This window comes from Callospermophilus lateralis, chromosome 3, assembly GCF_048772815.1.
Source record: "Callospermophilus lateralis isolate mCalLat2 chromosome 3, mCalLat2.hap1, whole genome shotgun sequence".
NCBI classification, from domain to species: Eukaryota; Metazoa; Chordata; class Mammalia; order Rodentia; family Sciuridae; genus Callospermophilus; species Callospermophilus lateralis.
In genome coordinates this window covers 192,136,127-192,155,560 of record NC_135307.1, presented here as the reverse complement: position 1 = coordinate 192,155,560, position 19,434 = coordinate 192,136,127, and the positions used below count along the sequence as shown (strand labels likewise).

The 19,434-nt window shown below is 47.6% G+C and overlaps 2 protein-coding genes across 8 annotated transcripts in view; one reads left to right on the top strand and one right to left on the bottom strand.

Moving 5' to 3' along the window:
* Positions 1 to 2,879, top strand: part of Cse1l (chromosome segregation 1 like) — a 45,821-nt gene extending 42,942 nt beyond the window's left edge. The window contains exon 25 of the mRNA XM_076851978.1: positions 466 to 2,879. Coding sequence (XP_076708093.1) covers positions 466 to 555 — 90 coding nt within the window. The 3' untranslated portion in view covers positions 556 to 2,879. The remainder of the gene's footprint in view (positions 1 to 465) is intronic.
* Positions 2,880 to 10,148: 7,269 nt separating this feature from the next.
* Positions 10,149 to 19,434, bottom strand: part of Stau1 (staufen double-stranded RNA binding protein 1) — a 55,033-nt gene continuing 45,747 nt past the window's right edge. For 6 of the 7 annotated variants that reach the window (XM_076851976.1, XM_076851977.1, XM_076851968.1 and 3 more), the window contains 7 exons: positions 18,360 to 18,503; positions 15,495 to 15,641; positions 14,288 to 14,363; positions 13,793 to 14,112; positions 13,050 to 13,172; positions 12,039 to 12,124; positions 10,149 to 11,591 (listed from right to left, as the gene is read on the bottom strand). In XM_076851976.1, the coding sequence (XP_076708091.1) occupies positions 11,576 to 11,591; positions 12,039 to 12,124; positions 13,050 to 13,172; positions 13,793 to 14,112; positions 14,288 to 14,363; positions 15,495 to 15,641; positions 18,360 to 18,503 (912 nt within the window). In that variant the 3' untranslated portion in view covers positions 10,149 to 11,575. The remainder of the gene's footprint in view (positions 11,592 to 12,038; positions 12,125 to 13,049; positions 13,173 to 13,792; positions 14,113 to 14,287; positions 14,364 to 15,494; positions 15,642 to 18,359; positions 18,504 to 19,434) is intronic. The other variant, XM_076851971.1, reaches the window with a different exon arrangement.

Sequence of the window (19,434 nt, the reverse complement as noted above, 5' to 3'; positions counted from 1 at the left end):
TTTTAATTTAAATGATGAGCCCTTTTTCCGTATTATATACAGCAAGTATATTCTAAATGAAGGTTTTAGGAGTGAAAATAAAAGGTGAAAAAATCCTTGAATGGAAATGTGTTTCTCAGTATGAAATGATCCTGTTCTAAACTGTGGCACTTGTAGACTTTTTTACATTAAATGGTGGATCGTGGTGTAAATCTCATGCAGCTGTGTAGCTGTACTATGTGTGACCTGATTTTGTTTTGTTAGGGAGGTCTTCAAACATAGAAACAGTTCAATAACCTGTCACAGACTCGGCTGTGATGGTCACCAGGACTTGGCCATCTCCTCTCATTTTTTTTTTTTTTTTTTTTTTCTTTGTAGAGAATTTTAGAGCAAGTGTTAGACATCATGTCATTTCACCCTGAGTACTTCATTGTGCCTCGTGAACCAATAAGGACTTTTCCAGCATGTGGTTTCCCTCTCTTGCAGGTTCCATCCATGGTGAGCACCAGCCTCAATGCGGAAGCGCTCCAGTACCTCCAAGGCTACCTCCAGGCAGCCAGTGTGACACTGATGTGAGCTGCGTTTTCCTAACTGGCTAAGCCCAGCACGGTTTCTTAGGAAATCACAGACTTCTGAGCACGGTTGCATTTAAACAAAAATGCAAGTTTTCCTTTTGAACGTGTCATAGATTCCATCTTGTAAAGGACATTAAATGTTGCTTTAAGCTGAACCTTGAGCAAATTAGGTGGTTTGTGTGACCCTGAATGTAAGTGGGTGGCTTTTTTAGTTCTCAGCTTCGAGGGATAAGTATTAATAGTTCAGTGTCTGACATTGATTTGAATATCTGCATGAGTTGGATAATTTTAAGTTTTTGTAGACACCAACTGTGGAGGCTTCTTCTGTTACTAAATCCTTTATTTTGAAGCTGTTGCCATTCGTGTTTCTCTCACCCTTTGTAGTTTTTTGTCTGTTTTTCTTTAAGCTTTTATTGGAAATGTAAGAATCACTTGTGTAACTTGCCAGGCAGCACACATTTAATAGTTACAAGTCTGTAATCAGCAATAAAGTGAACCCTAAGACATGCATCTAAGAACATCACAAGGGTAGGTTCTGGGTGCTGTCTGATACTTTTATAATGAACTTCTTCAGATTCTCCCCCCTCCCCTCTAGACTCCACAAAATCCTGATTTCTAAACCAGTTCAATCCCAATTAATCTTTTTTTTTAATGTCTGTATACACACAAACACACACACAGGGAACGGAGGCATGTAAATTTAGGACTGAACCCTGGGCAACAGCATGAGTTTAGGACAGGCACTTCCTGCTGTGGGGGACGTCCTCTGCTGGCTCCACAGGTGGGCACCTGAGGGTGCCTGAGACAGTGGGATGGTGAGATCTTGCCCAGTCCCCTTCCTTCTGAAGGTCAAAGGTGTCTTGACTTCCGCTTCATGGAACCTGAGGTCTAGGGCAGCCAGGCTGCACTGGCTCTCTGGTGGCCTGGCGTGCAGAGTTCTGTAGCGTCTGTTTTTAAGGAGTGGAGAGTCAGAATATCTAAATTTGGTGAGGCAGTTTACTTGGGCTGGATTGGCCACTTCTCCATTCATCGTAGTGGATTTATCGGAGAAGGTATTGATTCCTTTTTTCTTTCTTTTCAATCTCATGCACCTGGCTTGAATGTTTTTATGTATTGTTTTTGTAGTGCTGCTGGAGAAATTTCTAGTAATCAAAGTGTATTTCCACCATCAGATCGCTCTGGTGGTTTTCACACAGCAGTGGATATAGTCCTGTTTGGGTTTACGTGCTCATTGGAAGGATATTGAGGTGTTATTGGAGTCTATTTTTTAAATACAAAGAATTTTTAAAGAAAGCCTTTAAAAAGCTGGAAAAGAAAATCGACGGTGATAGCTCGTTTTCTCGGCCTGGCTCTTGCTGACACTGTGGGGCAGTTAAAGTGCGCAGTGGGGACTGTTATGGAGGGCGCGGGCTCAGCATCTGGAACTCGGGATGGATCAGTTTCTCCGCATTTTCCTTCCTCGGGTTGAAAGATTGAGTAGACGGTTTAAAATGCTTTCTGTTGAGGCTTCTCATCCCATCATCTGAGGCAGCTTTCCCAGTTGGCTTTTAAAGGTCACGATGCCACACGGCAGATGGCAGTGTTGGAGGGGCATTTTGCACAGTGATTCTAGTTCAGTGGTGATGCTCAAGCTCTAGCCATGAGGAGCTGGACTCCAACAGCAGGTCTGTTACTGTGACCTGGAGCAGATGACTGGACCCTCTTCTGAAAGGTGAGTGGATACTGTCCACCTTTAGAGTGGTTGCCTGGCTTGGTGGCACACACCTGTAATCCCAGTGGCTTGGTAAACTGAGGCAGGAGGCTCGGGAATTCGAAGCCAGCCCCAGCATCTTAGCAAGACTGTCTTTAACTAAATATAAAAAGGCCTGGGCAGTGGCTCAATGGTTACGTGCCCCTGAGTTCAAACCCCAGTACCATTAACAGGAGAAAAAAAAAAAAAGGAATTTAACCTTTTCAGGATAAGCACTAGACGACATTAAAGCTGGGGCTGAGGCCGGGACCAGGCTGGGTGGGGGTTTTCTCCTGAACAGCGCTGACACCGCCTCATCCTGCTGGTGATGCCACAGCCCTGGCAGGTGAGAAACTGCAGAACGCATCTGGGGCCTGGACGAGCCCCACACAGGGCCTTTGTACACTGAAGGGGAGCCACTGTCAATTTTCAAGCTACTGCTGGGTCCACTGGTTCTCCCTGCTATCTGATCATCTTTTCACAAACTTTTTTTTTCCTTCTAGACAAAACTTATTTTAAATGTATCTGTCTTTGAAAACTTGGATGGTACAGAAAAATATTTAAAAATTAAAGATCATTCAAATTCCTGTTTGAAACCTTGATTCGTTTTGTTTTTTCCCCTTAACAGTTGATATTTTGCCTACAGTTCTGTTTAACTTTCTTAAACATTCAATGTTCCTTGGTGGATACAGCCATCAGTGGGTGTGCTGTGTCGTTTGATCCGTCTACAGTGACAGCCCTCATTGGGCACCTTGGGAGGGGTACTTGATGACCAGCTTTGGAGGTGAGCATCCTGTTTGCTCGTGTCTGTGTCCTACCCACTGCCAGCCGTTGGGCCAGCACCATGTGCATCACGGGAGACTGCACAGCGCACCCCTATTCACGTGGGCCTTTTGCTGCCATTTTGGGGAGTGAAAATAGCATTTCTTTACCACGGGGTTAACCACCCTGGCATTTAAACCCGTGGCGTACACATAGTGAGCCAGACCAGTAAAGAGCCTTGGAGCTGAGCCGAGGCTGCTCGGCTGCTCCTCGAGGCCACATCCTCAGCCTGGCCACCTTTTCAGTTTGTATGTCCTGCCTTCACTTTCCCATGTTGACATCAGTGGCATTTCACTGTTACAGCTATTTCCTGTGCTTTGCCTGCACTTCCCTTTTAAAAGCTGAGAGCAAGCACAGTGCCCGAGTTGGTGTGACTGCACCGTGTGTGTGCTGTCACATCTTCCTCCCTACACCATCAAGAGAGCATGTGACAGGCCACATGGACCATAGGCCTGTGTCCAGTGCTCAGAGGCCATCTCCATTTCACCTTGTCACCTTCAAATTGTTTGTAGTCTTCCTGGAAAGCACAGCGTCCTCTCAGATCTGAGTGTGTGGTACATGGGGCCGCTGTCCCTGCTCTGTGGGCAGATGGGTGCCAAGCCTCACTGACCTGTGACAGCCAATTCCTGGGCCCTGGCTTCCTGGAGGGTCAACAGGATACACCCTTTATTGTTTGCTGATGGCCCCCTTTCCCATGCCCCTTGCTGTTCATGTCTGTTCATGTCGGCCTAAAGCTGGAACCCCATGTGTCCCCCCTGCTCTTCTCCTTTGGTTTTACTTTTTTTTTTCCGTCCCCAAATTGAACCCAGGGGTGATTAACCACTGAGCCATGTCCTTAGCCCCTCCACCCCACCCTCCAAAGTTGTCAGTGGACTGTATACAGTGTTGAGAATGGAACCCAGTGCTCTACCACCTACCATGGAGCCAGGCCCCAGCCCTTTTTAAATATTTGAGAGAAAGGGTGTCCCTTAATTGCTGAGGCTGACTTTAAACTTGTGATCCTCTGGCTTCAGCCTCCCTAGCCACTGGGTTGGCTGTTGTTTGGTTTTAAGGTGTGTTTTGGTTTGACAATCTTCACAGGTCAACATCCTTAGTCCTGAGGTACAAGAACTTGCCTGGTCTCCCCAGAGTGAGCTGGGATTAAAACCCACCTTAGCCACCTTTGGTTTGGCAGAAGTCAGGGACAATCCCTTGATAAGGGCATGTAAGAACCCCGGATGCTCCTTAGTGTACTATCAGCTGCCCTGTTGACTGGGAGCCCCGCCCACATCCCCAGCAGCAGTCCAAAAAGTTGAATATTTGTTCTGAAATCCAAATCCTTGTTTCTTTAAAAAATACAAATACAGTGGCTCAGGTATGTGACTCTAAGGCAAGACTTGTTCTTCATGAACCCTTTGAAAATAACTTGTGGCTTGAGCAACACTGGCCATAGGCTAATGGACACCCCCACCCAGGGTGCCACCACAGTTTGGGATTATTGTTTGGTGCTGGGGACTGAATCCAAGGGCACTTTACCACTGAGGTATATCCACAGTCTCCAAGATGTCACTGGGATCACAGGAGTGCACCCAGCATGAGAGCTGTTTTTTGTATGAAGCCATTTACCTCTTGTGCTTTCTAAAAGGGAAAGACTTGAGTGTCTGAAGTCTAAATGGGCAACGTGAAAGGCACTTTCCATGGAAGGAGGGGAGCATCTCAGACATGATGGTAAAGGAGACAGACAAAATGGGAAGGGGTTTATCATGCAGACAGAGCCACTCTTTTTGAGTCTGGAGCGGGATTGATGTACCTGGGTTTCTGCAGCAAATAGCAGCTGAGAAAACATCCGGCCCAGCCCAAGATGAAGCAGACAAGCAGACATGGTGTTGTAGGGAGGCCAGGCAGAGCCCCCAACCCCCAAGGCATCTCGCCCTCCTGCTGTGAGCTAGCGTGCCCCCGCCCCCAGTCCTCCCCTAATGATGTTAAGGAAGCCCAAGTACCTGTGTTCAGAATCAGGTGTAGTGCTTCTGGAATCCAGATGCCCAGGCCACCCTCCATTTTGCCAGAGCAAGAGGATTTACAGGGCAGGTGCCACCCAAAGGAGCACTAGTCATACTAGAATAGTAGTGGGAACTAAACGCATGTTCCTGTCCCTCTCCAGACCTGCTGCGCCAAAAGCTCTGGGAACACGACCCAGCGATCTTTTGAGCTGTCTTCCAGCTGACAAGGTGCACGCTCAATGTGGGCAAATTATGACCTAGCAAAAACAAGTTCACTTTTGAAAGATACAGTGGCCAAAATTTTGAAAGTAGAATGTGTGGTCACAAAACGGGAGGGGCTCATTTTAAAGGTGAAGTTAGCAGTTTCAGTTTTGCCTGAGGGGTCAGTCCTGGAGACAAAACTGCATTGCTGCTCACCTGTAGTCCCTGTCCCGCCAGGCTGGCAAAGGTCTGATGACTGCCTGTGTTCTTGTCTGTCATCTGCTGCAGCCTTTGACCACATTTACATTGTTGTCCATAAATTCAAGGAACCGAAACAACTTATTAGAACCCAGAGAATTTGGGGGCATGCATTTCAAACTGGCCCTCATATTGCCCACAGGATCTGCTGGGCAAGCCCCCACACAGGATAAGGTGTGGACACCAGGGAGCCAGACCCCTAGGGAATATCTGCACAGAAACAAAGGCCCAAGGGATTTGCAAACCAGAGCATCTCAAGCCAACCTGGGTCCCCTAGCAGCCAGAAAGAAGCAGATGCCAAGTCCTTAGGGCGCGCTGCCGCCTACCAATCCATCAGAACACAGTGATGACCCAGGGTGGGGGTGGGTAGGCTGCTAGCCCTGCCTAAGTAACAGGGACCCATGCACTGGAGCTGTGAAGTCTGCTGACGCCATATGGCCGCGCAGGTGCTGCCTTCCATTTAAACAATTGGCTGTGGCTGCACAGACTGCCCCACTGCTGCTGTTGCAGTCTTCCTGGGCGCATGGTCGAAGCAGTTTGTGGGGTTTTTTGGTTCTGGTTTGGTCTGCAGTGCCTGGGACTGGACCCACGGTCTCACAAATGCTGGACAGGCAATCAGCTCCAGCATGGTTTTAAGTGTTTATGAAAGAATATACAACGGATTTTAAAAATTTGAAATGGGGTTAATAAGCACATAATAAAGTACACATTTCTAACAGTGGGATGCCAATTAAATGATGGTGAATTAGAATAGTTTCACACATACATTCTATATTTGTATATTTTGTATACATGCATTAAAACAAAATCAGCACAAATACACAGTAGCAAAGAACTCCCAAGAAAAAAGTTGTGCTGCTTCATTAATCATTAGGCTTCTAACTGTATGGAACAGGTGAGCTCCAGCGCCACATCCACAGCCTCAGGTTTCTTTCCAAGTGCTGTAGCCCACATGCCTTTGTGGGGGTTTAAGATAAAGCACCCAGTGAATGTCTGGGCTTGGCATTAGAATATTCCAGGAACAAAAGGGCAGGAGAACAGGACGGGGCTGGGCTGGGGCTGTAGCTCAGTAGTGGAGCGCCCGCCTTGCACGTGTGAGGCCCTGGGTTTGATCCTCAGTACCACAGGTAAACACAAATGCGTGTGACACCCACACAGACCGCTGGGCCCAGGCCCTCTAACACGTCAGTAGCACTGGTTGCTCTTTGTTTTTTAAATATTTATTTTTTAGTTTTCGGCAGACACAACATCTTTCTTTGTATGTGGTGCTGAGGATCGAACCCGGGCCACACGCATGCCAGACGAGCGCACTACCGCTTGAGCCACATCCCCAGCCCACACTGGTTGCTCTTGAATGCACAGATTCTGTCACTACAGTAGACCAGGGTCCTTGGAGAAATGGCTAAACCAGAACTGAGGACCGGAAAAGGACAAGATGAATCCCAGGCATCCTAACATGTTGAAATTCAGTAAGTCCACTCACAGCGTGGCAAATTGCAGCTGTGCAGGAACAGAAAAGCCCATCCAAAAATTCAAATAGAAATGTCAAGGCACCCTGATTAACAAAAGACAACCCGATTTCAAATCTTGCTAAAAAGACAAAACAGATCAAGGAATAGACTTATAGAACCCATAAACAGTCCCTCACAAATATGGTCAAGTGACTTTCCTTTACACTGCGGAGGCCTGAGCCCAGCCTGTGTATACACTACACAAGCAAATTTTTATTTTGAGACATTGCCCAAGAACGTGTAATCCTTCTGCCTTTGCCTCCCAAGTAGCAGGGATTATAGGTGTTAAACAAAGGCACAAGACCATTCAACAGGAAAAGAACAAAGGTTGCTGAGAAAATGCCCACCAGGAAGGTAAAACACGTTGGATTAGGAGCCTTAATGTAAGGCTTAAAACTATAAAACTCTTAGAGGAAAACAGAGCAAATGCTTCTTTCACAGCACTGGATTTGGCAGCCATTTCTTGGATGTGATACTAATGGCACAGGCAACTTCATGAAATTTGTCCATCAAAGGGGCACACGAACCAGACATAGTGGCACACACCCAAGGGGCTCGGGAGGCTGAGGTAGGAGGAATGTAGTTCTGAGGTCAGCCTCAGCAAGGCCCTAAGCAGCTTACAAAATAAAAAGGGCTTAGGGATGTGGCTCAGTGGTAGAGCACCCCTGGTTTAAATTCTCACCACCAAAAACACACACCTACAGGCTCCAGGTGAGGCAGCTCAGTGTTGAAGAGCTTACCTAGCAGGCACAAGGCTCTGGGTTCCATCCCCAGTGCTGAAAAAAATGTGTGTGTGTAAAGGCAACTCATGGAATGGGAGGAAAAAATTCACAAATCGTGTATCTGATAAAGGACTGGCTCCTAGAATATCCAGCCCATTCCTGATCTCACCAACCAACCCAATTTAAAAATGGACAGATGGTCTGAACACTGTTCTCCAGAGAGGATCCACAAATAGGCTACACACTGTGCACTCACAGAGAAGGCCAGTCAAAACTACGGCGGAATCACCTGCGCCAAGGAGGGCTCCCTCAACACCACAGAGCACTGTGGGAACAGGTCCTAGAGAACAGCCTTGCCACAGCGTGCGGCAGCGCCCCCTGTAGTCCATGTTCCAAAGAACTGAAAGCCAGGCCTCAGAGGGGTACCTAGCCTATGTCCCCAGCAGCATTACTTCAAATAGCCAAGCGTGGATGAGCCCAGGGCCCAGGGACAGTGCAAACCACGAAATGAAAGTAACACAAGCCAGTCTTAAAGAAGGCCACAGGAGTTCCACTCACACTTAGATGATCACGACCACAGGTGCCTGCCAGGGGCTGGGGGAAGGAGGCACGGGGAGTCACGGGCCAACGGGGACAGCCTCAGTTTTACAGCCCCGACATGGAGGCACGGACGACAGAATGTTATGGAAATAATATACCAAGCCGTACACTTAAACAACACGGTGAAGGTGATAAAGTATGCATGCTTTCCCACAGCTAAAAGGACACCTTGAACAGACATCTGGTGGCCAATTTTGGGAAAGATGAAGGCATCAAAACAGGTGGTGGTAATGGGTTCTTACCATGGGGACCTAGGACTGCATCAGCTGCCGATACTCAGAATCAATGGGAAATAAGAGCCCTCGGGAGTGCAGCGCTCAGACCGATGGCAGCGTGGGCTCAGTGGGAGTTGCCAGTGGAGGGCAAGGAAGGAGGAAGCGCGGCAGGAACTAGCCTCCCACAACACCCTGCGGTTACCAAGGGAAGCGTGACCCACAGTGGAGCAACCTGACACGAGTGGGTGACCAAGGCTGATGGACACCTACGCCTCAACCCTGGTGTGACACACAGCAGAGAGTCATTTCTGTGGCTTTCCCTTCAAAAGTACTGCCAAGTCTGGTCATCATCAGCCAGACGCGGGCTGAGGGTCAATCACAGAGAAGTCCCAAGGACAGCCAGGCGGCCGAGCAACCAGACGGCCCGGAAGGTCAAGGCAACGTGCGTTGCTCGACAAGCCCAGAACTGAGGTCCCCAGACGGGGTGGTGGTGCTGACTTCCTGACTTGGTGGAATATCTGGATTGGGGGGACAGGGAGAGTACACATGCAATTTCAGTGAAATTCAACTTTTCTGTTTGAAGTAACTTCAAAACAAGTTCATTTTTTAAAGGTTAAAAAAAAAAAGTTAGACGGTTATGTTTATGGAATGTGCACAGAGAGGAGGGGGCGGAAAGCTTGCCAGTGTGCTCTTCTTGAACTATCCTGGTTTTCACTGTGATGCTTTTAGCACTTAACGCTCACGTCAACAGGTCTGAGTGGACCCAAGTTCGCCCAGGCCACTGCTGCTTCTGTGGAGTGCCCGGAACAGGCCAGAAACGCAGACCCCAAGATGGACACCTTCCAAGTGCCACTGTCCACTCAGCATCCAGCTACATGAGGAACACTGGTTGCTGCAGGCCACACCCGGCTCTCCTGAGGGCTTCTGAACCTACAGGGGCACCTGCCTCAATGGGAGTCACTGTCCCACTAGTCTATTCTTTTTTTTTAATATATTTTTTTTAGATGTTGATAAACCTTTATTTTACTCATTTATTTATATGCAGTGCTGAGAATCGAACCCAGTGTCTCACACATTGCTAGGCAAGCGCTCTGCCACTGAGCCCCAGCCCCAGCCCATGTCTAGTTATTTTGAAAGACATAAAATGCCTTCAGATCACTTTTGGTTAAGTCAGGTGGTCACTTCATAGACAACCGCCATTATAATCTTATAGTTCTTAAAAAAAATTTATCAGACGGTAATCCCAGGTACTCAGGACGCTGAGGCAGGAGGATTACAAGTTTTAAGACCGGCCTTAGCAACTTAGCAAGACACTGTCTCAAAATAAAAAGGGCTGGGGACATAACTCAGTGGTAGAGCACCCCTGGGTTCAATACCCAGCCCCACAAAAATGAATGAATGTCAACAGAACCACCAGTTGCCCCTTACCAGGTTGGAGAGCACCTGCACCAAGTGTTCCCACGTGCTCCCCGGCTGGCCCTGTCCCCCACCTCACTTCCCTCTCCTCAGTCACAGCTTCCCTGGCTTCTTCAGTTACTGCTCAACAGGACCAGAAACTTCATTAGTAGCTGTTTATTGATCAATGGTTTGATATAAAGTTATCTCAGATCTTCAGATTTTGCCCAGAGGGAATCACAAGCATTACAAATCATTTTTTTCTTAAAAATAAAAAAGGGGAGGGATGTCTTGGAAGGAGACCAACCTAACATACTGGCATTTGAAAATAAATTAAAAAAAATTTAGTATTACCATTTATTGGTGAAAAACACTAAGTTTTACTTACATTCCATGGGGAGAAAGTTCCAGCGTGAACAACGGGTGGAAGCAGTACTGAGCCGGCAGGGCTACGTGCTCTTCACCAGGACAGAGCAGACCTCTGTGCACACGTCTGTGTGTACAACAGCACAGCATCAAAAGCAACAGCTGTATATACAAACGGTCGTTCTTCTCAGCCCAACACGGAGATGGCATTAATAGTATCAAGCGCTCAAGGAGAGTCAGCTGCGGGCCCGTGTGCGCGACCCCGCAGTGTGGTGAAAGCTAAACGTCCTCAAGAGCCAGATGGATAGACACAATTTTTTTATAATCTTTAAAACAAAGATCAAAGTTCATTTATTTAAGTCCTGTTGCATTAACAAAAATAAAAATAAAATAGAAAAGGACCAAATGATCATCTAAAGTTTAAAATTCCTAAATTGTCCAATTTATACAACTGTGGGAGACTTCATCAAGTTTTCTGAGAAGTCCAGGACTTTTTCAGCTAAACCAGAGGGCCACAACCTGCAACTACTGAAAGGGTCCTGGGTTAGTCCAATGAAATAGGAACGCATAACCACACACATGGATATGATCTTTGCCGGTTAGGTACTGATAGAGTCAGTCTCAGACAAGTTTCTAAACTGTGCTATATAACTAGATACAATTGAGAAACTCTCAAATGAAAACTTTATATAGTGTCATATCAATCAAAAGAAAATAATGAAACGAAGAAGAGTACGCCTCACTGGGGAGGAAGTGGTGTTCAGGGTGGGCACGACGTAGGCGGTGGGTGGCTGGCCCGCTAGGAAGGTAGGTCAGCTGAGGAGGAAGCATTGGATTTTCTCTGGTGCTGTTAGCTCTGAGGCCGGTCTAGGGCCTCTCTCCAGCGTGGCTGTCCAGGGTTGTCCCGAAGTGTCTGAGTCACCAGGACAAGAACGTTCATGTTTTGTTTCTTTCTTACACAGCAAAGAGAGACAAAAAGGGAAAAAAAAAAAAAAAAAAAAGCCGAGCACCGAGCCGCCACTGGATGCCCACGAGCCTCTCCCCCAGCAGCTGCCTCATCCGCTGGCCACCTCGGGTCGCTGTGGTCTCCATGCTGCCGCCCGCCTCTGACCCACCACATCTCTCAGCCCACTGGACGTATCAGAAATTCCAAATTTTCAAAGCAGTTTCAGTGTGTTCAGTATATATGTTGGGTTTCAAAATGGTTCACGGCCAGAAAATGTTCAGCACCTCCCACACCTTTAAGGAAGGAAAAATGAAAATGACACCAGTTTTGAAATGAAAGCCCTATGCTGAGGGGACACTGCTCTCAGCAAACCCCCAGGGCCACCAGGGCAGGCCCCGCTGGCGATGCCAGGCTAGAGCAGAGCTTCCCAGCAACCCCGTGAGTGAAGGAAGCAGGGGGGACAGAGGACGCTCGCCTCAGGGCGGTGAGAGCGCGAGCTACACAACTAGTGAACACGTGAGCCCTGGGGGAGGAGGAAAGCGGGGGACGGGGCAGGGCCAGGTCTGCCACTGTGCACCCTTAGGAACACTTCAGCTTTGAGCCATGGGAATATGGCAAACCCAGAACAAGCAGCACTCCGCCTAAAGAAGGTGGGTGGGAGAGGACACTCCGGGCAGGGGCAGCTTCCCAGCCAGCAGCCGGGGGCGCAGATGCAGGTGGGGGCCAGGCGGCTCACTCACATGGACGCTGGCCCGTTGCCTGTTCTTGGCGTCTCTGTACTTTGTTGGTCCAACTCAGACAGCAACTTTAAAATATTCAGCGCAGCCTAAGGGGGAGAGAAGGGAGAGTGAAACCACAGCCATGGCGGGCAGCTCCAGCAGGACACCCCAGCAGGGAAGGAGGGGTCTCCTGCTGCCCCAGCAAACATGAGGCAACTTCGTAAACTGGACCCACCAAAGAAAATGTTTGGATTTTTAATTTGAAACACACATTTAATAAAATAGATTAGTCACAGTTACCTCACTGAATCACAACCTCTGTTTATTTTATGAAATAATTCCTTAGTATTTTAAAGTATTTTAGTTGCCAATGCATCTTTATTTTATTTATTTATATGCGGTGCTAAGGATAAAACCCAGGGCCTCACACATGCAGGCAACTGCTCTACCACTGAGCCCAGCCTCCAGACATCTGCTTAGGAGTTTTAACACCTTACTGTAACCAGACTACATGAATTTTCTATACTACTTTCAAACAAAAGTCTAACGTACAATTTCTTTTTTATTACATGATCTTCAGACATTAATTTGATGCATGCATTATATTCCATTAAGTGAACTGCCACAGCTTCGATTTGTTAGCCAATCCCTTTTCTCAGTTTTAGTGTTTCTCATTAACAAATTCATCTAAACAGAACACCAGAACAAGGGGCTTAACCCAGCGGCCTGGACATGGACCCTGATTCCCAGTGCCGATGAGAAATGAAGTGAATACAGTCAGTCTCTGGAGGAGCCCCAGGGTCCCAGTCAACCCTCAGGTCAGCCTGGGAGAGCGAAGGACGAGGCCACCTAACAGGTAAGACAGAGTAAGAGACCCGCCTGGCCAGCCAAGTCGGTCTTCACAGACAGGTACTGTCCAGCAGCTGCTCACGAGGTCTATGGAAGAGTGGCTTCCCCTCTCCCCGAGGCCAGGACAAGCTCCACATAACCACCCAGCTTCACTCACCAACCCTTCGGTCAGGGGTGACGTACCATATCATGGCAGGACTCCACGTCCTTGCCGATACCGTGGCTGATCAGAGGTGGCTGAGAGGAGCAATTGATGAGAGATACAAATTCGTTCTTGTTGTTTTTGGGGAAGTCTTTGTATTCAACCTGGAGGGGGAAAGAGAACTAAGGCCAGGGCAAGGAGGTGGCAAGCATGAATGAGTGGAGGGTGGCAGCTCCTGGCCAGCGTCTGGGACGCACCCTACCTACTATGACCACCACCACCCACCCGGATGCTCAGGGACCAGCCCAGAATTTTACAGGAACCTAGAAGATACCAACTAAGGATGCCTGGCATGGAAGAGGCTGTGACCTTCCCAAATGGTCAAGGGGTCAGCTCAGGTGATCTGTTGCAACTACCACTAAAGGTTAAAGGCTTTGTTTTTAGGATTGCTTAGATCTTGAAAATGGTATTATGAAAGGACAAGGCCCTTCTTTTTCCCTATAGGCCTGTGACTCTGGCTGTACCTCCTTCCCTGTCCAGGATCACCCTTCTGCCAAGCCACTGCTTGCCCACCCCCCAACCTCCCACCCCCGGGGCACAGAACTTCATTTTACTCTTCCTTCTGTGTTTTCCCCAGTGCATGGAGATGAAGCCAGGGACTCACACACACTAGGCCGGCGCTCTAGTACTGAGCTCACTCCCAGCAAGAGTCTGATTTTGCGTAGAGTGCGAAGCTCAATTTCTGAGAGGAGCCCAGCCCTCCCACCTCAGGCCTACCAGTTACCTGGAATCCCTGGGCTCTGGAAAGATAGTCTAGTTGCTCAGAGGGTCTTGTGAGAGGTCCATGGGGTACGTGGCCTGAAGAGATGTTATTCTTTAAAATGGTCTCGGCTGTGGGTGAAGTGCCCCCGTACAACAATTCTCGGGCTATCATGGCAGTTACCGTGGCCTTGGCAGGATTTGGAGCTGCCCTGGTGAAATCTTTGGTGTGATGTCCTTGACTAACTCCTACGGCCTGGGCGACCTCGGGCACCATGGGAAGAATCCCAGCAGGCAGCTGCTGATGACTGAGATAAGGCATCCTAAATTCGTCCTCTTTATTACCTGAGGAGGGACACACAGATAAACACAAACCCACGTACACCGCCAGAGGACGCCCCACACTGCACCCACTGCCCGCCGCCCCAGCTCCAAGGGGGCCACAGCTTCTGATACTGCGAGTCATACCGCTCACTCAGGAAGCATGCAATCCCCAGGTTCACACAAAGATCACACTTACTAGTCCCATTTTCGTCCCCAGAGCCAGGTTCAAAAAAGGTTACTTTTCTTCCATCCCCTGGTTTCTTTATTGGTGTCTTAAATGGGAGGGGGGGAAGAAGGACAGGTATGAGTATAAATGAAGCCATTGACATCGCAGTTCCTGCTACCCAGAACTACAAACCCAACTGGCTCAAACGAGGTCTTCAGTGGGAAAACCCTGCCCTACCCGACACCTGCCCATCCACAGAACACTGAGGGTGGCGACAGCCCCGCACAGGCAGAGCCACTCTCCCTCGGAGCATGGGGTAGGGGTGGAGGTGGGGGGCTTGACCAGAAGAAGGTGCTAGTATGTAGGAGCAGATCCAAGTGGGAAAGGAGCTCTTAGATGAAAGCTGACCATGTATCAAGACTGTTTCCTGGAGCCGATTCCCAATCTAGGAATCAGATGACACTTCTTAAGGTAACACTTCACGGGTGGGGGATGTTGCTATCTAAAATTTGATCCGTTTCTGAAAACTAACAAGATAAGGATGCTAATGAATGCTCTGCAAGATTTTTGAAATGAAAAACCCAAATACCAACTCTATGACAAATGTTCGGGGTCCCAATGATGAACTGTGTGGCCTTTATCAATACAACTGGCAGGATGAGTGGCCACTCCTGATTTCAGGTTTATCCCAACAGGTTGTCAGTGACTGGAAATAAGAGGGCATCCAAGGCTGTGTTGGCAAAAGTGATTTTCCAATATGGAATCACTTTCATCTTTTGTTCTATTAAAAGAAAAGAATTCCCAATCCCACAGATTTGGCCTAATATCACACCAGCTCACTGGCCCAAAAAACCAAAGCCTTCTCCACAACAAAAGTGTAAGCATTATCAATCTTTCCTGTAGGCATCACTTTCAAAGCTCAAATGACAGAATCACCCTCCTTAAAGTCAGGCCCCATCATCCTACAAACTTTGACAGGAACAAGCTGCCCTCCAGTGAAGTCTCCACAGACCGCAAGGACACTGACACAGAAGTGCTTGGCCCCAAGCCTTGTCTGGAGCCCCTGGGTAGGAAATCCCCGAGTGCACTATCTGGTCCAAACTGTTCAGAGGCTGCTGGCAGAGCGGCTCCGCTGCAGGGAGGAGGAGGACACCTCCCCCTGGGCCTGCCCCGCAGATGCCGGGGTTCCCAGGGCTGGGGAGGAAGCCATGCTGTAAGCAGGACCCTGAGCGCTTACCTTCTCCTCTGACTTGAGTGCAGGTTTAGTGGGCTGGGCCTGTGGGACTTTAAAACCAAGGATCTCCAGCATGTTCTCAGCTGCGTTGCGTTTGGCCACCTTCTTATTGGTGCCCGTTCCTTCTGCAGTGTGGTTTCCCACCTTCACCTGAACAAGGCAGTCAGAACAGGCAGTGCTTACCCTCAGCAACAAGCAGGCATGGGCTGGCATGCTGGCCAAGGAACCTGGCAATGGGCAAAGCTGGATGGCAGAGTTGACAGGCTGCTCTGCAGCTTGCCTGCCCCACTCCATGGGAGCCAGTTACTGAATATCTGGGAATTTGGAGAGCTGGCTGTTAAAAGTGGCCTTTATGAAACCGTAGATGACATAAGCGTATACTTCACAGAGACATTGAATACTCAAAACTCAGCACTTCCCACTTGACCACATTTCAGCCATCTCTGCTCCTGAGGGGCTGCCCATCATCATATCAACGTGAGGAAGTCGGATATGACAGTGCGCCTGTCTGCCACTGCACATCTCTCTTCCCGACTCTAAGACCAGAGGTGCTAAAAACTTGAATCAGCTGTTGTGGGAATATATGCACCACAGACATCCACCAGTTTTCCTATTTGATATTAAGTTATTTACTGACAAATTCTGAACTTAAAAGTGTTGGAGAAAAGGTTATTAATGCAGATTACGTTTAAAAGTATGTGAAGTCTGCAGCCATTAAACTCTACAAGAAACTGAAGCCTTTGCCAGGCTGTAAAAGTTATCCAGTTCAGCAGAGAAAGCACTGATCATTTATAAGTAGGCAAAGTTACATTATCATGGCTTTCCTTTCATCTTATTTGTTAAAGTAAACAAAACCATCAACCAATATTCATGCTAGAATTAAAATCTAAATTATGGATTTGTCAATAACATAAGCAACCTCTTTGCTAAACTGGATACTGTTTTTTCTTTTCCCCCTTAGTACTGAGGACTAAACTCAGGGGCACTCTACCACTGAGCTATATCTCCAGCCCTTTTTTTATTATTTTAAATTTTGAAACAGGGTCTTGCTAAGTTGCCCAGGCTGGCTTTGAATTTGTGATGCTCCCAAGTAGCTGAGATCAATCACAGGTGCACCCAGCTAAACCGGATCTTGTAATAAAGCATTAAGTGCTGATTCTGTTACACTGGTGTTGGTGATTTTCACAGTGAAGTTCTAGGTGTATGAAATTTATGATAAAGAGAATTATATGTGAGGGAGGGGGAATGGGTCTTCCGTAACTTCCCTATGTTCATATATGAACACACAACAATATAACTTTCACAAGAATGGGAAGTTATACTCTATGTATGTGTGATACATAGAGTATAATACATTCTACCGTTATGTATAAAAAAAACAAACAAACAAACAAATAAAAGAGAATCCTATCCAAGCTGTGTGCCACACCCCTTTCCATCAATGGAATCTAGAGTATGTCCAAATGTACGTGCATGTGCTTCTAAAGACATCTACCTGGGCACCTCCTTCCAGCCATGCCACCTTTCCCTAAAAGCTGATTGCTAAACATATCCTGGCACACCTGCTTACACCCTCTTCCTAAATTGGTCCTGACCAAGGTACCTGGCTGCTAAAACCAAAAGCACAATGTCACAAGAACAGGATCAAGGAAACCCTTCTCTGGTTGAAGAGGGTCCTAGGATGATTCCCATCTAGCTGTCTCCCAGCCACCTGTCTCGGGCAAACCGATTCTCTCCATAAAGTGTGGTTTCCTCTTAGAGAATGTGAGGCTCATTTCCTCTTGTCTCCTGACACGGCAGAAGAAACACCAGGACGACAGACAGTTCATGAGTCGCAAATTGCCACACAAGAGTCAAATGCAGCAGGTCCTTTTTCTGAGAAGGCATATTCCAACCCCTCAGTGGACACCCAACACTGCACTCACCAGGCCCTGACACCATTGCAGTCCATCTAGTAATCAAGGTGGCTACTACATAGTGAATGAGCAGGTGGAGTATACACCATGTGTACACTGGACAAAAGAATTTTCTGGGATGGAGCAGAATGGCTCAAGGTACCCTGCTACTCAGAATGGTGAGCAACTTAAAACTTACAAATTGTTGGGCTGGGATTGTGGCTCAGCGGTAGAGCGCTCGCCTAGCACGGGTGGGACCTGGGTTTGATTCTCAGCACCACATAAAGAAAAATAAATAAAGGTATTGTATTGTGTCCATCTACAAAGAAGATTCCATCTCTCTCTCGCTCTCTCTCTTCTCTTAAAAAAAAAAAAACAAACTTATAAATTGTTTATTTCTGGAATTTTCCATTTAATATTTTTAGACCCAGGGTGACCATGGTAAAACTCCAGAAAGTAAAACCTCAGAATAGGGAAAGACTGCTGTATTCTGTTTTTCATTAGAAAATAATTAAATTCAGGTTGCAAGTAAGTTAAGGTGCCCATAAGAAGTAACTGCTTAATAAACCCAGCACAAGGAGAAACCCTCCGTGCCCCTGTGAGCTTCACCCTAGTCTAAGGAAGAGCCAACCCCATGGTCCAGGCCCTGCACACGGAGCAGGAACAGATCAGTTGATAGTACTTGTATTATTTATCTTCTGCAAAGATCATCATAAACCTCCAAGGAGATGAGGAAGAAAGACTCGCCCAGAACCCACCAGCCTAGCACTCTCTCCACCTTCCGCCCGTGAACATGGCAGCACCTGAGGTAAGCGGCCAGTGGGCATCTCTAAACTGCCACATCACTGCAAGCAGCACATTCTTCGTGATGGCAGAGTGGACTGGCCTCCTCAGGAAAGCTCCCAGCCCCTGGACTGGACTTATACAAGGTCTGGTTGTGGTCAGAGAAGGACGACCCAGCCACGCCACCCACCTGCATCACGAACTCCCTGCGACGGGGGAGGCCTCGCTCGGTAAGCAGCGTGTACTCCGGCTCCTTCTCCTTCTTGGCCTGCTGGATCTGGGCCAGTCTGCTGATGGGATTCATCCCTTGGCCATACTCTGGGCTTGTCTGTAGCTGAGGAAGAAACGCTATATGGAGAAACTGTGCGCCACGTTGCTCCCAAGAAAGACCCGGCTGGTTCAGAGTCAGCATGTGACGGGAGCTATGAGACCTTACACTGACTTAATGGCTCAGAATTCATCACATGTTTATGACTTTCTGATCATCCTGAGGTGAGGTCTTTCCAAAACAACATCAATATTTCACTGAACAGGTGAGCATCACTGCAATAGTGGCTTTCTTTCTTTTTTCCACTGTGTTGCCCAGGCTGGCCTTAAACGATCCCCTGCCTTAGCCTACAGAGGAGCTGGGATACAGGCATGAGCCACTACACCAAGCTGAGTGCTGCTCTTTAAAAAGTTTCCTTATATGACAGTAAATGAAGAGGTAGAAAAATTTAAAACTCCCATTTCTAAAACTCCCCAGAAATCTGTACAGTTGTCCCTCAGTATCTGCAGGGGATTGTTCCCGGATCCTACAAGGACACCAAAAACTCCAACTGCACGCGTCCCTTATGTAAAATGGTGCATTGTGCACATGAGCTTCTGTACATCCTCCCGAACTTTAGATCATTGCTAGACAGTTTATAACAATGCAAATACCATGTAAAGAGGTGCTATGCTGTATTGTTTAGGGAAGACTGACAAGGGAAAAGGCTCTGTATAATGCCACCAGACATTTTTTTCCCAAGTATTTTTATTCCAAGATTGAGGGACTCCATGGATGGGAAACACAGATGTGGAGGACAGACCACCACACTATGATGGTTTCCAGCCTCCCTAACAATGACTTAAAATCCAGAAACCATTACACCAAGTTTTTTTTGTTTTTTTGTTTTAAGCCTAGCATGTGCTTTTAATCCTGCCCCTTTAAAAAAAAAAAAAAAAAAAAAAAAAAAACTCCAACTGATGGGAAGAAGCTAAGAATCCTACTTCTTGCCTGTTGG